General features: G+C 45.5%; 1 protein-coding gene across 1 annotated transcript in view; it reads right to left on the reverse strand.

Annotated features, from left to right (window-relative positions):
- Positions 1-6185: 6185 nt before the first annotated feature.
- cntln (centlein, centrosomal protein) overlaps positions 6186-17212 on the reverse strand; it is an 88276-nt gene continuing 77249 nt past the window's right edge. The window contains exons 25-26 of the mRNA XM_071521928.1: positions 16743-16817; positions 6186-7003 (exon numbers count right to left, since the gene is read on the reverse strand). Of these exons, the coding sequence (XP_071378029.1) occupies positions 6893-7003; positions 16743-16817 (186 nt within the window). The 3' untranslated portion in view covers positions 6186-6892. The remainder of the gene's footprint in view (positions 7004-16742; positions 16818-17212) is intronic.

Here is a 17212-nt window from a genome sequence, read left to right on the forward strand (position 1 = left end):
AACATTTATTATGTCAGTGGCGCCATCATGTGGAGAATTTTTGAACATACAGTTAGAGGGAGAGCGAGTGTGTGTGTGGGGGGGATGTCTGATTGTGAATGTGTGTGAGTGAGTGAGTGAAAGAAAGAGAGAGAGAAAGAGAGAGAGAGAGAGACAGAGAAATAGAGAGAGAGAGGAGTGGGTAAGATTTTGTTTCAATTCTTATTTATTAGTGTATTTAATAGTCAACAGCAGTGTCAGTAATCATCAGGCCCTTATCTACATACCAAGGTACCAGAGAATTAATTGTTTTCCATTAAATGTTAATGTTTTTTTTGTATTGTCATTGTTAATGTGTATTGTAAATTGTCAACTTGTGTTTATATGGTTAATTTGTATTGTCTTTGTTAATGTGCAGAATGTATTTAATTGCAGTAATTGTAACTTGCCAAGGGACTGCAGATGAAAATTAGCTTAAGCTAAATCTGGTACAAAACATTTATGTTTAATATTGTATGGTCCCTTACAAACAAACAAACAAACAAACAAACAAACAAAATAAAGGGTAAATAAAAGTAATGCTGACAATGGGTCGTCGTCAACAACTATCACATTATCACACACATTATCAGCTGATGCACAGGAGCAATACCACCATATTGGTTGGAAATGCATCAGTCACAAAGAATACTGCAGTAGTTTAAAACAATTGTAGAGCAGGTTAAGAACCTGCTTCAGGATTCAAGGTTCCTATAACTGAGCTACTAAAGTGTTAGATGTTGAGAATTCATTTCTTTTTTTATGACATAAAGGCCTATCATCTATTCTACGGTGTCTGACAGTTTCTAATTGGATCGTTTAATTCCAAAAAGCTATAGACTATATCCATTTTGGAAAAGGCAATATTTGGATAAACATACAAGAGCTTGCCCTCAAAAAATGTGCTATTTTATAAGCAAATATCTTAAGATGATTCAATACTAACTCATAATGTGCTTAATTTCCATGCCAGCAGTCAATATGGGAAACTGGATGTCAATTTATTTTTTAAATGGTAGATATCTTATTTTGGAATGAAACTATACCACAATTATAAACTATGAGGCTTTGCTTCCATCTAGTGGTAAGCAGTGATGCAACATGGCAGAATAAACCTGCATGCATAAATTGCCCAATGCATCTGCCACATGACACTGTCAGAGCTGCACACAGTGAAAAGAGTAAACGAGGGAGTACCAGATATACCAGATACCTACAACTTACTCCACCAAACATTTCATGTCAGTACAATACGCTGTGATAGAGCGCAAAACAATGGTATTTTCTCTGAGCAGCTCCTATTGGCCAACAGAGAAAGTATAAGTGATACATCAACCTGGCTGTCAATGACCTGAGTGCAGTTCTTTGCACAGTTTTCCTGCTCACTGGCTTCCACTGGCAGCTCTGATAAAGTGCTCGGTCCCACGGCTCAGTGATCTGTATGTGCGCGTGTGGCCCGAGGTGAGTGTCCATTTGTCTCAACTCACGAGACAATAAATCTCACCTGTGCCGTACAGACAGATGGAGGCCGAGCTGGAGCGAAACGCGAGATCATTCCCGTCAGGAACTTTATTACACACTGACCACTTGGTAGCCTGCTGCTCTCATTTTTTGTCATCAGCACTGACTCATATTCATATATTTTTGTTTGTTTTTAGCAGGTTTTACATTCAGATCAGTCACTGTGACAGGGAGTGTTTAGTTCAGACATGAATATTCATGTCAATATTTCAGAAGAATTTTCTGTAGCCTACATTTTCACTGCTGACATGATGAGATAGGTGGGCAGATATTCCACACCTGCAGGATATATATTTTAAAATGGCATGAAAATTGGAGAATAATATTTCAAAAATTGAATGCATTTTGAGTCACATTTCTCTGCTCTTATTTTTGTCCAACTTTTGATTTCTGCGTTAAGTATTTGCATTAACAATCTAAAATCATCAGCAGGTGATTGTGTGTTAATGTCAACATAAAAAAGGGATTGAGGAACATGCAGCTAGAGAGAATTGCAATTGTATCCGCGAGGAATACAATGTGTGTGTGTGTGTGTGTAGGTGCAGATGGAAAACGCAGGATGGGCCGTGACAGCGGACCGGTGGTCATTTGTCACACATATGCCAGTCATATCACTGGAGACACACAATCACCACACACCAGGCCATGGTCAAGTGTGTGCGTGTGCTTCGTTAGGCCTACCAACCTTAACCCCCCCCGCCAACCCCCTACACACACACACACACACACACTCACCACTCCACTCAAACATGCTAATGTACCTGTGCTCTGCTCTAATTGGTCCCAGCGATGCTCGCCCTGCTCCACCTGTGTTCATGGGAAGCCTCCAGTCAGTCCTGCAGTCGGGCCCCGCCACTGCGTGTGAGCGTGCAGTGCTAATATTATGCAAACAAACACTTCTTTGTTGTTCGGCACTTCTTGCACCCGCCCGCCACTGTGCAAGAAAGGGAGAAATGGAGAGGGAAAAGGAGAAAGGAATAAGGGGGTGGGTGGGCTTGAATTCATTAGTGTGATTACCTGAGGTGTGCTACTTTTGAGGGGGGTAATCTGCCAACCCCCTTCATACCCTCCAAACTTCAGCCAGCCCGCTAATGAGGGCTTGGAAAAGTTAGTCAAGGTGGAGAGGTGCTTTGAGGAGCTGCAGACGCCCAGACCAAGGTGTTGTGATATACACCAGAGCAGCAAACAAAGGATGGCTGTTAACTAACTACCAGCCAGGATCAATGAAGACTGATACCCCATTTTAGCCATTTGTTTCTGGTCTGAACACGCATGAAGACAACCCAAGACAAAAAGGCAGTTTGGGTGGTGTGCCAAATGATGAAGTGGTTCCTGTGGAGAAAACAAATTGAATTCCCTAACCCTCTGCCTAGATAGAGTATTTAAGAACAGCATCTCCCAAAGCAATGTGTTGGACACAATGTACTGCAATTTGACTGGTCCCTGCACATTTTCTACACCATTTGAGACACATCCCAGATTAGATGTGATGACACCAGCGGGTTCAGGTAGTCACATCCCGAAGAGTCGCCTCTCCCTCTGTGGTGTTGTCCAGGACCGCAGCTTCCCCTCCTACGCTGTGGGAGGAGGTGGATTAGAGACCAAGATCAACCCCTCTCTCCCTCTCTCCTCTTCTCCCCAGGAGCTCAGGCCACGGCTTTAGAGAGACGGCTGCCATGAGCAAGGCTTAGGACAGTCCGCGGGGAGGGAGAGGGAGCGAGTGTCAAAGAATAGTAAAAGTGCAGGAAAAGGTTGGCTACGACGGAGAAGAGAAAGAGGTGGGAAAGGGAGTGAGAGAAAGGAAGAAAGAGAAGCCACAGGCTCTAGGGGCTGTAGGGTTCCTGAGAGTGTGTATATATATATTCACACACACACACACACACACACACATACAGATCCTGTAACTTTCCACAGCAGGCTCCCCTCTTGCCCCATGCCTCAGCTTTATCACACAGCATCAAAACATAGCTTTAGTCCCCTGAGTGGCTGGCCTTTTTATCTGCTCCCTAGCTTCCCACGGAGGGCCGCATCCACCCATAATCTGCTGCCGTTTCATGTCTGCAGCGCTCTAGAGCAGGATAAGGGACTTGCTCAAGTGGAGATCAATGAGCTTGTATACATAGTATATGTGTGTCAGGAGAAATGCCACTCATTTTTTCAAAAGGTGGCGTCTGATTTAATGAAAAGGACACTATCCATGGATCCAGCGAGATAACATGTCATGTCTGAGATCTGACTTTTGGTGATAATTATCATTTTAACGGGCTCTAGTGATTGAAATGGTTACACAGTAGTGGCAGAGGAAATACAAGAGCTTGGTGAAGTTTCTGTGTGTGTGAACAATATCTACCGTTGGAAACTGAACAATACCGTCTCCCTCTGGATCCACAATGGAGGATAGGCACAATGAAAATTGTAAACATGCTGCATTATACATTTGACAAAAACACATTTGGCTGTATGTCACACGTACCTTGTTATTTAAGACAGTGCCAAGTGTCTGTGCGTGCGATATCAAAGCAGGCTGGTATATTGGCAGCCATAGACAGGGCGTGAAACTGTGTCAGAGAAGTAAAGGGAAATCCCCAGAGGCTGTTTTCTATTCACTACACCACTGGCTGTGTCGGTCTGTAAGGACTAATTGTACATCAGCTGGAGGCTGCAGCGATTGTCAGTTTGTGGTTTGACTGTTCTTTGTACTGTGGGCTACCCGCGTTCCCACCCAAGTGGCGTGGACACACACCACACAGAGGGAACTTAAAAGTACAACAGGGGAGCCTGGGGATGCGCGCACACATACAAACACACACACACACACACACACACACGTAAAGTAATCATCGATCGACCTCAAAGTCAACTCATGACCCCGACCCCCTCTACCCCTCCAGGAACAACCTCTAGCAGTAAGCCCCGGAAAGAAAAAATCTGGGAAAAATAGTGCATTAAAAACACAGAAGATGGGGTGAGAGAAAGAGATAAAGACAGGGGGGGGGGAAATGACACCGAGTTGATTGTGTCGGAATGAATAAAAGGGGAAGGGAGGAAAACTTTGCATTTGGAACTACTGATCAAAGTAATTCCCACAGGAGACCTCTCTTAATGAGAGAGTTGTACAAGGGAAGAGGGGTGGAAGACAAGGAGAGAGTGAAGGAGAAGAAAGGAGGGGAAAGGAGGGATGGCACTCCATTCCTACAGAGGGAAAGAGAGATGAATTGTATACAGTGTTATATGCAAGACATGGGGGGTGGGGGGTGGTTGAGGGGGGTTGAGAGGGGGTCGTTTGAAGGGTGTGTTCAAGATCGTTTTAACGTCTTCACTGAGGGAGCGTCAGAGGCAAGGCCAGGTTAATTAAACCCACGGGAGTACCAGCTGAGGGGGCCCACATTTGAATATGTCACAGAAATAGCATGAGAGTGTCAGGCGAGGCCGGATGGCAGGGCTAAGCAAGCAAACATGTTGACTATGCATTACGCATTAAAAGGAAGAACGAGAGAGAGAGAGAGAGCGGGAGAGAGAGAGAGAGAGAGAGGGAGCGAGAGAGATGGAAAAGGGGGGGCTCCAAGCTAATTTGCGTGGCGCCAGTGCTGTGCTCTTGTATACCCACTGCGCCAACGGATTTCTCTGAGTTATTAATGTTTGTCATTAGCTGCATTACGCTGGAGGACAGTGACTAGAAAAAAAAAAGAAAAAAAAAAAGAAAAAACGGCAGAAATTTATATGGGACAAATATTGACAATAGCTGGCTCCTGGGTATTGGAGAAGAAGAAAAGATGCAAACTATGTTAATGAATGGTAATTAACCACCAGGGTTTGTCTCTCCTGGATCCCAGCTAAATTGGTCCCTGAGTTGCAGCTAGAGACAGTCCTGGCCTAATCCTTTATTATAAAAAGATAAAGGAAAACGACATCATTAGCATATATTTGAGAAGGGGAGGGGGATTAAAAAGTGGAATTATTTCTTGTTAATTCCTGAACGGAGGATTCTTCATACGACTGTTAATTGTACATAAAAAAAAGACAGAAGGAAGGAGGAAAAGTGGTAAAAAGGAAAACAAAAGCTAGAAGAGAGGTAAAGAAAGGAGAAAAAATAGGAATGATTTGAAGGGAGGAGTGTGTGGTCTCCGGTGTAGGATGCCAACTCAAGGACAGAGGAGACCAGGATCATGGTTTGATATTCAAAATGAATAATAAAAGAGAGAGAGGAAAAGAGAAACAGATAAAAGGAGTTGGAGGTAGCTATGTCAAGGGTGGAACCGCTCCTCCAGTGTACCACTGTGCTGTGCTGGGCTGGCCTGTGTGTGTGTGTATGTCTCTCTGTGTGTGTGTATGCTCATATGGACCCTTGTTAATGATGTCAACAGTGGGGGTCACTCGTTACAGACAGGAACCATGCCAACAGTCGGCTGTCAATCATGTGGGAAGAGTGTGAAACCCTGCTGTCCACCAGAACCTCCTCAGTCACCATCACAGACTGACTGACAGTCCTCTGAACTGCTGGGATCAACCAAAACGCTAAAGAGCATTTAGACACATATCAACAAAAGACAATTAAATTAGCGACAATAAAGCCGTCTTGGAAACACAGAATATAGACAAAGAATAAGCGAAATGCCTTTATTTAAAATCACTGATAATCAGCCTCGTAACATAATTAACTCTGGATTATCAACTGAACAAATACACACAACTAGAAGTATTACCAAGCATATATAAACATAAAAAAAGAAAATCTCCTTCAGAAGTAAATTTGATCAATGCAACCGAATGGGAATGGATGGTTGGATAGGCTCTCTGAGAGCAGCACAGTCTCAAGACTGATAAATGGATCTACCCTGCTACAGTGAATATTCTGCACTGTACTGCACTCTTGACTTTCTCAAAGTGTCGACTTGGCATTGCTAGGTCAAGTCCCTGCACCCTAAGGTGCTTGGGATCCTAAATAAATTAGGGGGAGAGGTAAAAGAGAGAAAAGGCAAAAAAAGTCCACGTCTAACTTAAACATTAGCGTAAGCACTTGCCTTATCACCCCAGGTCTGCGTGGTGAGTGGGAGAGTGTGGCTGCACTGTAAATTAGCTTGGTGCTAAAGGGCCCTGTCTGATAGACATAGTGCACTGAGCGCTAACACAGATGTCGAGGGCTCATTTACAAAAGCCGGGCTGCTGTGTTGAGCTAGTGGCCCAGAGTGAGTCGACAGCGCTTTTCTCGCAAATATTGGTTCTGCTGCCCCGGCTCAGCTTGGCTCAGCCCGGCTCCCACTGAGAAGGAACCGGGGAGGGAGAGAGGGAGGCAGAGAAGAAGGGAGGGAGAGAAAGGAGAGGATGACAGTTTTCCCAGCCTCAGCCCAGGGAGTCAGGCGTTTTCGCTGACTGGTGTTGCGAGCGCGGCCAGCTCTTCTGTCAGCACTTTCCTCTCCTTCATCTTCACGCGCACAGCCTCCATTAGCTGGCCGGCAGAGGGGATCTGCAGGGGAGGAGAGGCGAGGAGGGGAAGGATAGAAAAAAGAGGGGTGCGGGGGTAGAGGTGGAGGGGGTAGAGAAAATGAGGAAAACACACAAACACACCACTGTTAAAAAAAGGCTGATTTTTGACACCTGGCAGCTTTTCAGAGAGCCTATTTGCTGTTTTGTGAGCAAAACAAGAGAACCTCAGATTGGGCCCGAGGACTTAGAAACTTTTGAGGGACTGTCCATGTTCAGTGTTTTGATAAAGCAATTCACAAAACAGGCTACACAGCACTAGTTTGAAAAGCCAATTCTACTAGGCCACTTTGTTCTGTCCTAAGCTTCCATTCTTGATCAGTGGTAATCCATGATTTCTGAGTACTGAGTACAGGTACACAGGCGATAATAGCAATTTTTTGGGCTGGGCCGTGGGCACAGCACCATAGATTGCCCTGGGGTTTAACATATTGCCAGTTTAACACTTTGAAGTGTGCATGCCTCAAGGCATGACCAGAACCGCCCAGGCATCACTAAGGACACACACTCTTGTTTTTACCTGGGCTGTAGTTTCAGATCTATGCTGGGGAAGGAAAGGGGACAAGGAGAGGAGCCCACTTTAATCCACTTGGCTACATCCAGGATTACAAAACCTGGAGTATGGAGGCGTTTTTCCCGTATGTGGTTTCCTTAGTTGTGGGCGAGCAAAAGAGGGAGAGATGGAAAGAGAGAGCGGGGGTAGGCAGGCTTCACCTCCGAGTTCCGGCTAATTTTGTTTTTCCTCCGAATCGACACAAGGACTTTATGGTCATTAGGGCGGGCGATCAAAGGCAGGCATACATACTGTATCACCCATAAATATTCACTTCAACCATGTGCAGCCTTTTGCAGAAGCTAGGGAAACAAATTCATTCCCTGAGCAATTTCCCAAGTCACATGGCCAGAGATGAGAAGTGGACTGGCCAGGCTGAAAATGGCTTGCATTTGGAAAATATCATAAAATCTTTGTTGAATTTTTTTTAATTTTTTAAAGAAAGGAATTGAGCAGGCCTGTGTATGGGTCGAAAGGTATTGACCCGTACAGAGAAACAGGCTGACAAAAGTCTTAAGTGCTGTAACACATTGTAGTGTATAATGTTGCATTGCAAACAACTGCATCAGGGAAAATAAAGTTGTGTGTAAGTGATTTGACATAAAGAAGCAACATATTATGATATTGATGAGATTGTGAGATGAGATTCTTTATCTCATGTTTTGAGATAAAGTAACAGGATTGCGATTTGAAACCAGTCTTGCTATCTCCAATAAGTCAGGATAGTGAGAAGCTCACAAACTCACATGCATAGACATGTTTCCAACCTGCACACACACACACACACACACACACACACACACACACACACACCCACTGAGGACCTTGTGTTCCCTGCTCCTGTTCCCTCTAATGAAGAGGAGAGAGGTGTCAAGGGGTGGGGGACTGTGTGTGTGTATTTATGTGTGTGTGTGTGTGTGTGGAGGGAGACAGTCCCAGCAGCACTGGATGCATCAAACACACAGCGCTACTCCTCAGAGAACCACTACACTGCAGTAACTGCTGAGACATCTCCCTCTGCCTGCGTCCTCTGGGGAGAATTCTCTTTCTCACACACACACACACACACACGCACACACACACACGCACACACACACACACACGCACACACACACACACTAATCAGCTAACTCCACTTAGAGCCACTAACTAAGCAAACAAACCCACTAAAATAGAGACACAGCCACAACACAGGGCTCTATGGGACAGTAAAGTGGAAGACTGGATCATTAAAAGCACTGATATGGGAAAATAATATGGGTAAACAACACTAACAGGTAAATGTGATCTAGATAAGCCTTATTTCTAATATGCCTCATGGCTGGGGTTTAGCATGTAAAAACTATGCAAGAAGCCCCATCTACATTCAATTTATCCACGAGAAATCAAAAGAAAACTAAATGCAATGTGCCTGCAGAGGTATGACAGTATCAAGGCTTCATTAAAGTTGATAAATATCGCCAAGTAGAGTGAGAAGACTTTTTGTACTCTTAAAGGCATGGTTGATAAATGGTTGTATTGCACTTGATAAAATACCTCTCGTTCTGATTCGTCTCCCTACGGTGTGTGACTCACATCAGCAATTCTCAGGTTCATGCACATGCAGGCACAAGCAAAGACACACACACACACACACACACACACACACACACACAAATGGCACAAGGGGGACTATCATTCCCTTTCATCTAACCGCCACCTTTGCTGGGTCCTACGGCCCCCAGGGCGGTCTGAGGTAAGCTGTGATGCAGCTGCTCTACTGGATCCCCTGGGTCGCTTAGGGCAGTGTTAGCAACTGGCACTAATGTTATGCTACAGTTGATTTAGCTGGGCCCCTGTCCCCTTTGGCAGAGCAAGCCAGCACCAGCGCTCAGCAACGCAACCGCTGTTTTGCAGGAGTCCCTGTCCCCTTTGGCGATGCTGCAATAGCTAGCATTAAGCTATGCTAACTTACAGCCATTACTATTCAACAGACCCTGCAGATCAGGCCTTTTGTCTAGGTATGATTTCATGAACATGTTTCAGCGGTGAACTGACATGTTAAGCCACTGACACTGACAGAGTGTGTGTGTGTGTGTGTGTAAAGACAAGGTGAGGGACTGGGAGCAAAAGGTGTTTTTATGAGCCAATTAAATGACATTGGTATTCTATGGCCCGGGGCACACCTTGAGGCAAAGAGCGGCTCAAAGTTGCAGCACTCCAGTGACCATTGTCTGGTAGCTGCATAACACACCAACTTTTTCTTAACCGATCGATCATTCCTGCTCTTTTGTCTTCTCCCTAAGAACAGGTTAGAGCGATTGTTTTCAAGGGCCAAATTTGTGAGCAGTTGTAGAGATTGTGTCAGGCTGGATATTTAAATGAGAAAGAACGAGAGGGCAGAATGGAGAGAGAAAGAGGGAGGGGGAGAACAGAGGCTGAAAGATGTATAAAAGAGTACATAATCTAAATTTCTAACTTCAGCACTCGGCAAGTGACTCCTGAGTCTTAGTTATTCACTGGGTTACCAACCTATTCAATACTCCGCAGAGTAGTTATGCATGTGCACATATTTAGTTAGACTAGAATCTGCCATTGCAGAAGCAACACTTAGGCCCTGTACAAGACACATGCAAACACATACATCGATCAGCCACAACATTAAAACCACTGACAGGTGAAGTGAATAACATTGATCATCTTGTTACAATGGCACCTGTCAAGGGGTGGGATATATTAGGCAGCAAGTGAACAGTCAGTTCTTGAAGTTGATGTGTTGGAAGCAGGAAAAACGGGCAAGCATAAGGATCTGAGCGACTTTGACAAGGGCCAAATTGTGATGGCTAGACGACTGGGTCAGAGCATCTCCAAAACGGCAGGTCTTGTGGGGTGTTCCCGGTATGCAGTGGTTAGTACCTACCAAAAGTGGTCCAAGGAAGGACAACCGGTGAACTGGCAACAGTGTCATGGGCGCCCAAGGCTCATTGATGCATGTGGGGAGCGAAGGCTAGCCCGTCTGGTCCAATCCCACAGAAGAGCTACTGTAGCACAAATTGCTGAAAAAGTTAATGCTGGCTATGATAGAAAGGTGTCAGAACACACAGTGCATCGCAGCTTGCTGCGTACGGGGCTGCGTAGCTGCAGACCGGTCAGAGTGCCCATGCTGACCCCTGTCCACCGCCGAAAGCGCCTACAATGGGCACGTGAGCGCCAGAACTGGAGCAATGGAAGAAGGTGGCCTGGTCCGATGAATCACATTTCCTTTTACTCTACCTGCGGAAGAGATGGCACCAGGATGCACTATGGGAAGAAGGCAAGCCGGCGGAGGAAGTGTGACACTCTGGGCAATGTTCTGCTGGGAAACCTTGGGTCCTGGCATTCATGTGGATGTTACTTTGACACGTACCACCTACCTAAACATTGTTGCAGACCAAGTACACCCCTTCATGGCAACAGTATTCCCTGATGGCAATGGCCTCTTTCAGCAGGATAATGCACCCTGCCACACTGCAAAAATTGTTCAGGAATGGTTTGAGGAACATCCTCCAAATTCCCCAGATCTCAATCCGATCGAGCATCTGTGGGATGTGCTGGAACAACAAGCCCGATCCATGGAGGCCTCACCTCGCAATTTACAGGACTTAAAGGATCTGCTGCTAACGTCTTGGTGCCAGATACCGCAGGACACCTTCAGAGGTCTTGTGGAGTCCATGCCTCGACGGGCCAGAGCTGTTTTGGCGGCACGAGGGGGACCTACACAATATTAGGCAGGTGGTTTTAATGTTGTGGCTGATGGGTGTATATCTACATGTGTACAGATATGTGTGTGTGTGTGTAACTGTATACCTGTAACCATATCATAGCCGTGAGGTTATTCATCACAACAATCCTCCTCTTGTGCCCTACAGTTTAAATGTCATAATAAAAAAGGTACGGTTCCTCATCTGCCCGGTATGACAAGTGTATTTTCAGTGCGATGGGGGAACTGGATTCACCTGCTATAACTCTTTGTCCCCAGCTAGATGAGCTGTCTCCAATCTAGGCCACTATTCAAGGTAAGGGAGAAGTAGTTACAGTACTTTTCATGATCACAGAGGGAAAAAAACAGCTCTCTGATCTTTGATCTTCTCACTTTTGTTTGAAAATCAAATTTATCAAACGGGGGAATAACAACAACAACAACATGATAAATAGAAAAAAGCACAAGCACAAAGGCACCCTACTAAATAGTCTTGCATTTGATTATCTCCTATAATGAATATGTCACATTTGCAAAGAGGGGCTCAGGTAAGAAAATCACTAAAGCACCGACAAGCCTATTCTCTCTCTCTCTCCTTAGTAATTACCTTCCCCTGCAGCAGAGCAGATCCCTCTCTCTTCTCCCCTTTAGGCCACTAGAGACTGATATGAAAGGGAATTGGACACTTGGGGCCACAAATACTGTAATTAAAAATCTCTCCTTTTCTTGATACGTTGTTTGGAAACATCAGGTCTATGCGCAACATGCATTTGTTAGGGATCTGACCTAAATACACCCTAGATTAAACACAGGAAAGCACCGGGTCTTTGTTTCGGGTTCCTACTCATTAGGTGTAAAAATGAGGAGATCTAGACACAATTGAGGTATAAATATAGTAAGGTGATATCCATACAAAAGAGATGCAACCTTTAGGCAGAACTATGCAATCAAGAACATGCTCCTGATTAACAGTATGGCTTAATGGCCACAGTACTGTACTGGGAAGCAGGTAAGAGCAACAACACTGGCTTTACCTGCAGCAAATTCTCACATAAAAACAAGAAGGTGGAAAAATGATTGCCGTACCATGTTTGTTCAGTGACATAATAAGGGAATTCAATAACTCTAGCAGTGGAGCCATCTATTCAGTGAGGAAATGTCCACTTTCATCATCAATTCTCTTTCTGTGCCCACTTCAAGAGGGAGTGCCTACTGTGTTCCAAAGGACTACCCTTGGGTGAACTGTAAAGATCAGACTGACAGTAACCTTACAGCTCCAGAATAACATCATAACTTAAGAATATTCACTCTGCTTATTCCAACCCATCTAGTCTCCTGAAATTAGCTGTTTGCTATGGTTTGCTCTATAAGTCAACACCTCAGTAGTCAATGACTAAGGAACAACATAAAGTACTGGAACAAACTAAATCAAACTAAATTAAGTATTTCTATTCATGTGAAATGCAAGTGGAAAAAAAACAGACTAGGTCACAATGTGCTTTGGTATTAACAACAACCCTACCACCCATCTCCTCTTGGGACCCCCCCTCTCTAGTCCCCACCACTGTTCCAGTGGCACATTTACAGTACAAAGGCTCAGCTCGAGTCCCCTCCACTCTCTCTCTCTCTCTTACACACACACACACACACACACACACACACACACAGAGAAAGAGTGGCTGATTTAATTAGTTCAATCATTAAACGAGGCTTAATTAGAGTCACTTTCCTTCAGAGGGAAGTGTGGGACTCAGAGCTGTTCCTTGTCATTACAGAGGCATAATGAGCCACACAACACACTACCCCTCACCCTGCCAGCACCGACAACAATAGAAAACTTTCTCAGAACACTAGCACTGCAAGGCACGGAGCCTTTGATATGTTTAATTCCGAGCGCTAACAATGTAATACCCTGTGGAAGTGCCAATATGGCCGGAAATCTCGAAGAGAAGCCCCGAAGAGAAGCGAGGTGAATGAAGTGTGTTATTTAACTTCAAGTAAATGATGCCATTTATTGTCCTAGCAGTGAGTTGCACCCCCCTCCGCTCACTTCTTCAAGGGTTTGAAATTACAGGAGGCAGTGAATTTACAATATCACCTAGTGTCACGTTATTTCAGCCCCATAAACACGTTTGATGCTTTACAACAAGTCCAGCCCATCTTGGTTCAGCTTGTCTCTACTACTGTATTAATGTAATGTTCATCTGCTTGTTATAGTTTGGAGGCTGATAAGAAGTGATGCTTGTACCTTTCCCTGGGGTGTGATCGGGGGGTAAATATTAGCAGGCCCTCAGCGCCGCCCCACACTAGTAAACCAACCCACTGTCCTCTCATAAAGAAACCAACAGAGTCGATGACTTTTTAAATGTTATTGTGCTGTCATGAGGCTTGCGATAGGTATGTGTGTGTGTGTGTAAAATGAGTCTGAAAAATGATCTAGAGGGAACGTGTGTGTGTGTTTATGTGCGTGTACACGCGCGTGCTTGCACATGCTCCTCCTGTTCATTATTGGCCAGCAGCAGAAGCCAGTCATTTCCCTGTCTTCATAAAGACTTGGCCCATTAAATTCTACCTCCAGTCAATAATTAGGACTCCACAAATAAACCAAAGGCAATTAAATCAATGCTTCCCCGGGCCGGTGCCTGGACCCCATGGCCCACATGGACACTCCATCTTCACTGCTGGCCTTATTCATGGTGGGTTGCGGTGGAGCCATACAGTACACCCCCCTGGCCTGCTCATGATTATTAGATAGCCCTGTCCCTGGGTTCTGGCTATGTAGCGCTGCTTATGGTGGCTCTCTACTGAGAGACATAGGGTTTGATTTCATTAACTCACCAGTGGAGGTGAGAGAGGAGGAAATGAATGCAATGTTTCATTTGGTTTTGAGTGGACGTGTGGGGCGGCTTTGAGGGGGCTCCGGAAATCTACGCCAATGCCCTGTTGGAGAGAGGCACTGCTGCGGCAGGGAGGGAGCAGTAACTCAGCACACACAGTCACATCTCGGCACTTTTTTGTTCTATTGCTTCCTTTTTCTGTACAGATGCTGACAACACCCTCCTCTCCCTCTTTCCCTCTGCCAGTTTGCCATGGCTGTCTCTCTTCCTTGTTATGTTGACATGTGGCTGGGGTTGACAGTGATGGCGAACAATGGCCCACACACAGAGACAGATACACACATACACACTCTCTCCTTCTCTCGCACACACACACACACACACAGTGAGTGATGGGTTTGCTATTGACAGGGCCACTGAGATAATAAAGTGCTGTCCCACTGGCAGCTCCATTAGGCACTGACAGTGACAAGACGAGGCTGCACACGCGCAGATGTACACATACCCAGACACACACACACACACACACACACACACACACACACACACACACACACACAGACGGACACATCCTCATCCTCTTTCAGTGACAGCCAGCCAGTCGAGGACATGGATCTCTCTCTCATCTTTCCTCTCGCTTGGTCTATTTCTGTCTCTGTGCCTTTTTATCCGAAGAAGTGTGTGTGTGCGTGTGTGCTGGGGGGTAAGATCATATCACTATTAGGGGAGTGTGTTATTAGTGTCACAGGCAGGGTGACAGGCCAGGCTATTTCACTTCACAGATGTTCTGCTTGGCGAGCCTTTCATAAGCTATGACAGAGAGTAGAGAAGCCAAGGGGGGATCTTATGAGGCAATGCAGTATATCTGTTGTCCTGCGTTTCCTTAGTAAGAACATGCTCGCGTCTCAGCATCACTGGACAAATATGGTGCAGGCACCTTAACTGTATGGTCTTACGAACATCACATTGGGAGATTCACCTCTATTCGCAAACATACATGCACACACGTCTTCATATGGCCATTCCTCTTGATATGTGAGATGCCACACCAGCGCCTGATAACTTTTGAATGAGAAAGACAGAGACAGGGAGAAAGAGAGCAGGAGAGACAGGAAGCCCGGTGTCCCCCTGATTCGACAGAATGTTTATAAAAGCAGACAGTGAGAGGAGACCAATAGATAGAGAGGAAAATGAGAAAAAAACAGAACAAGATGGACTTGAAAGGGGATAGAAAAAGTCTGGTGCAGTGAGGGGGGGTGACTGCGGTGGTCCCAGTGGTCCCCTCAGGGACCCAGGGGCGAGTCTCAGCCTTGTCATACTTCGCTCTTCTCCTCCTCCACTCCCCCCCACTACCAACTCCACCCCTCCCACCTCTCTTCTGCCCACGGAAAACGTCGATAGCAGGCTGCCGGTGCCGAGGTCTCTGGTGGACACTAGCTCATTCTCCCGGCATCGACAGGCCCGCCAAATCAATATTTAGTTCCCCACTAACAAGCTGCCTCGGGGTCTGAGCCAGAGAGAGAGAGAGAGTGTGAGAGAGAAAGAAAGAGAGAGAGAGAGAGAGAGAGAGAGCGCGGGAGAGAGAGAGAGTGAGAGAGAGACAGAGCGAGAGAGAGAGAGAGCGAGAGCGAGAGAGAGAGAGGAATGCGGGACAGTGGAGGATGGCAGAGAGAGACAGAGAACTGGGACTGAGAGCTGTCCAGCTAGAAGGGAAAAACATGGATTGAGTGGAGTACAGCATGTGTGTATGTGTGTGTGTTTGTGTGTGTGGGAGGGGGGAGGAAGGTGGAAAGGTCAGAAGAAGATCTGGGGAACGAGAGAACAGTGTCTGGTGTGTGTCGCGGTGCGGAGGCGACGCATGAGTGCCTGCGGCAGGCGCTGACAAGAACACAGACAAGACACACATACACACACTCAACACTCTCAATCATACACATATCACAGTGAGCAGACACTGACAGCACTCCAGTAAAGCTCCAGTAGAGCACTCACAGGCGAGTGCCTGTGCACACAGAAACTCAAACACACATACAGAGCATGAGTATGCAGTTGCTGCTCTTTGTTTTATCTTTTGCAGCAGTTTTTTTTTTTCCAAAGACTGGAACAAGGCCTGTGAATGGATTGCAAGAGGATTAAAATTGGTCCCTAAATGATTTGGTTGCAACTGGTACCCAAAACTAGCAGCTATATTTGGCGACCAAAGCCTTTCCAAGTACCTGTACCAGAAAATGGGAACACCTTGAGAAAAATGACTCAAGCCCACTGGTATTCTTGATTCTTTACATTTAGGTACACAGCTCTTTAACACAATAGGCAAGTTCTGTAACTAAAGGTCTATTGATTGAAATGTCGCTGTGCTCAAGTCATTTACTTTTCATTGTATTATCTCAAACTCTGGGAACCAGCGACATACAATGGCATGCAAACTTTTTAATATTAACATTACAGTATATTGTACAACAGTTTCTCTGCAGCCGCACCACAGCTAAGAGCTTTGCTAGGTTGTTAAAATATTTCACTGTAAAGGAAAGCTAGCAACAGATAGCACAAGAGAATGAGATGAGTGCAGGAACGAGCATCATGTGTGATCATTATTGCCAATGGTGGGCCTGACCTTCTGTTTGAGGATGTGGTTGAGCTGCTCCAGCCACTCCTGGTCTCTGGGACCCTCTGAACAGGCCTCTGTCTCCTGCAAACACAACATCACATAAATCTCAACACCAGGATGGAGGCGACAAGAAAAAAAAACATAGAAGGCTGGGCACACAATCGTTGAGCAGGATTACCAGGTGCTGTTTTTCTGAATCCAGAATTCTGGTATATTGTTGGTATAAAACTGCAGAATGGCTTTGTCACAGTGAATAAAAAAAAGAAAAGAAAAAGCAGGAGAGTAACAAAGCTGCACTTTACTATAAGGTGTACTGGAAACAGTGTCACATTTTAACAACATTTCCTTGATGAGAGAAGATGTTTATGGAGAGGACTTGCCACTGTAACATGACCTTGGTCTTTATGGGTCTCCGGCTCCAGGAAAGATTTCAGCATCATATCATCCTGGACCTTGAGGAATCTCTCTGGAGACTA

Source organism: Centroberyx affinis, unplaced genomic scaffold, assembly GCF_046629955.1.
Source record: "Centroberyx affinis isolate AG114_WGS23_722 - 3 ecotype Tasmania unplaced genomic scaffold, CSIRO-AGI_Caff_v1 ptg000944l_1, whole genome shotgun sequence".
NCBI lineage: Eukaryota > Metazoa > Chordata > Actinopteri > Beryciformes > Berycidae > Centroberyx > Centroberyx affinis.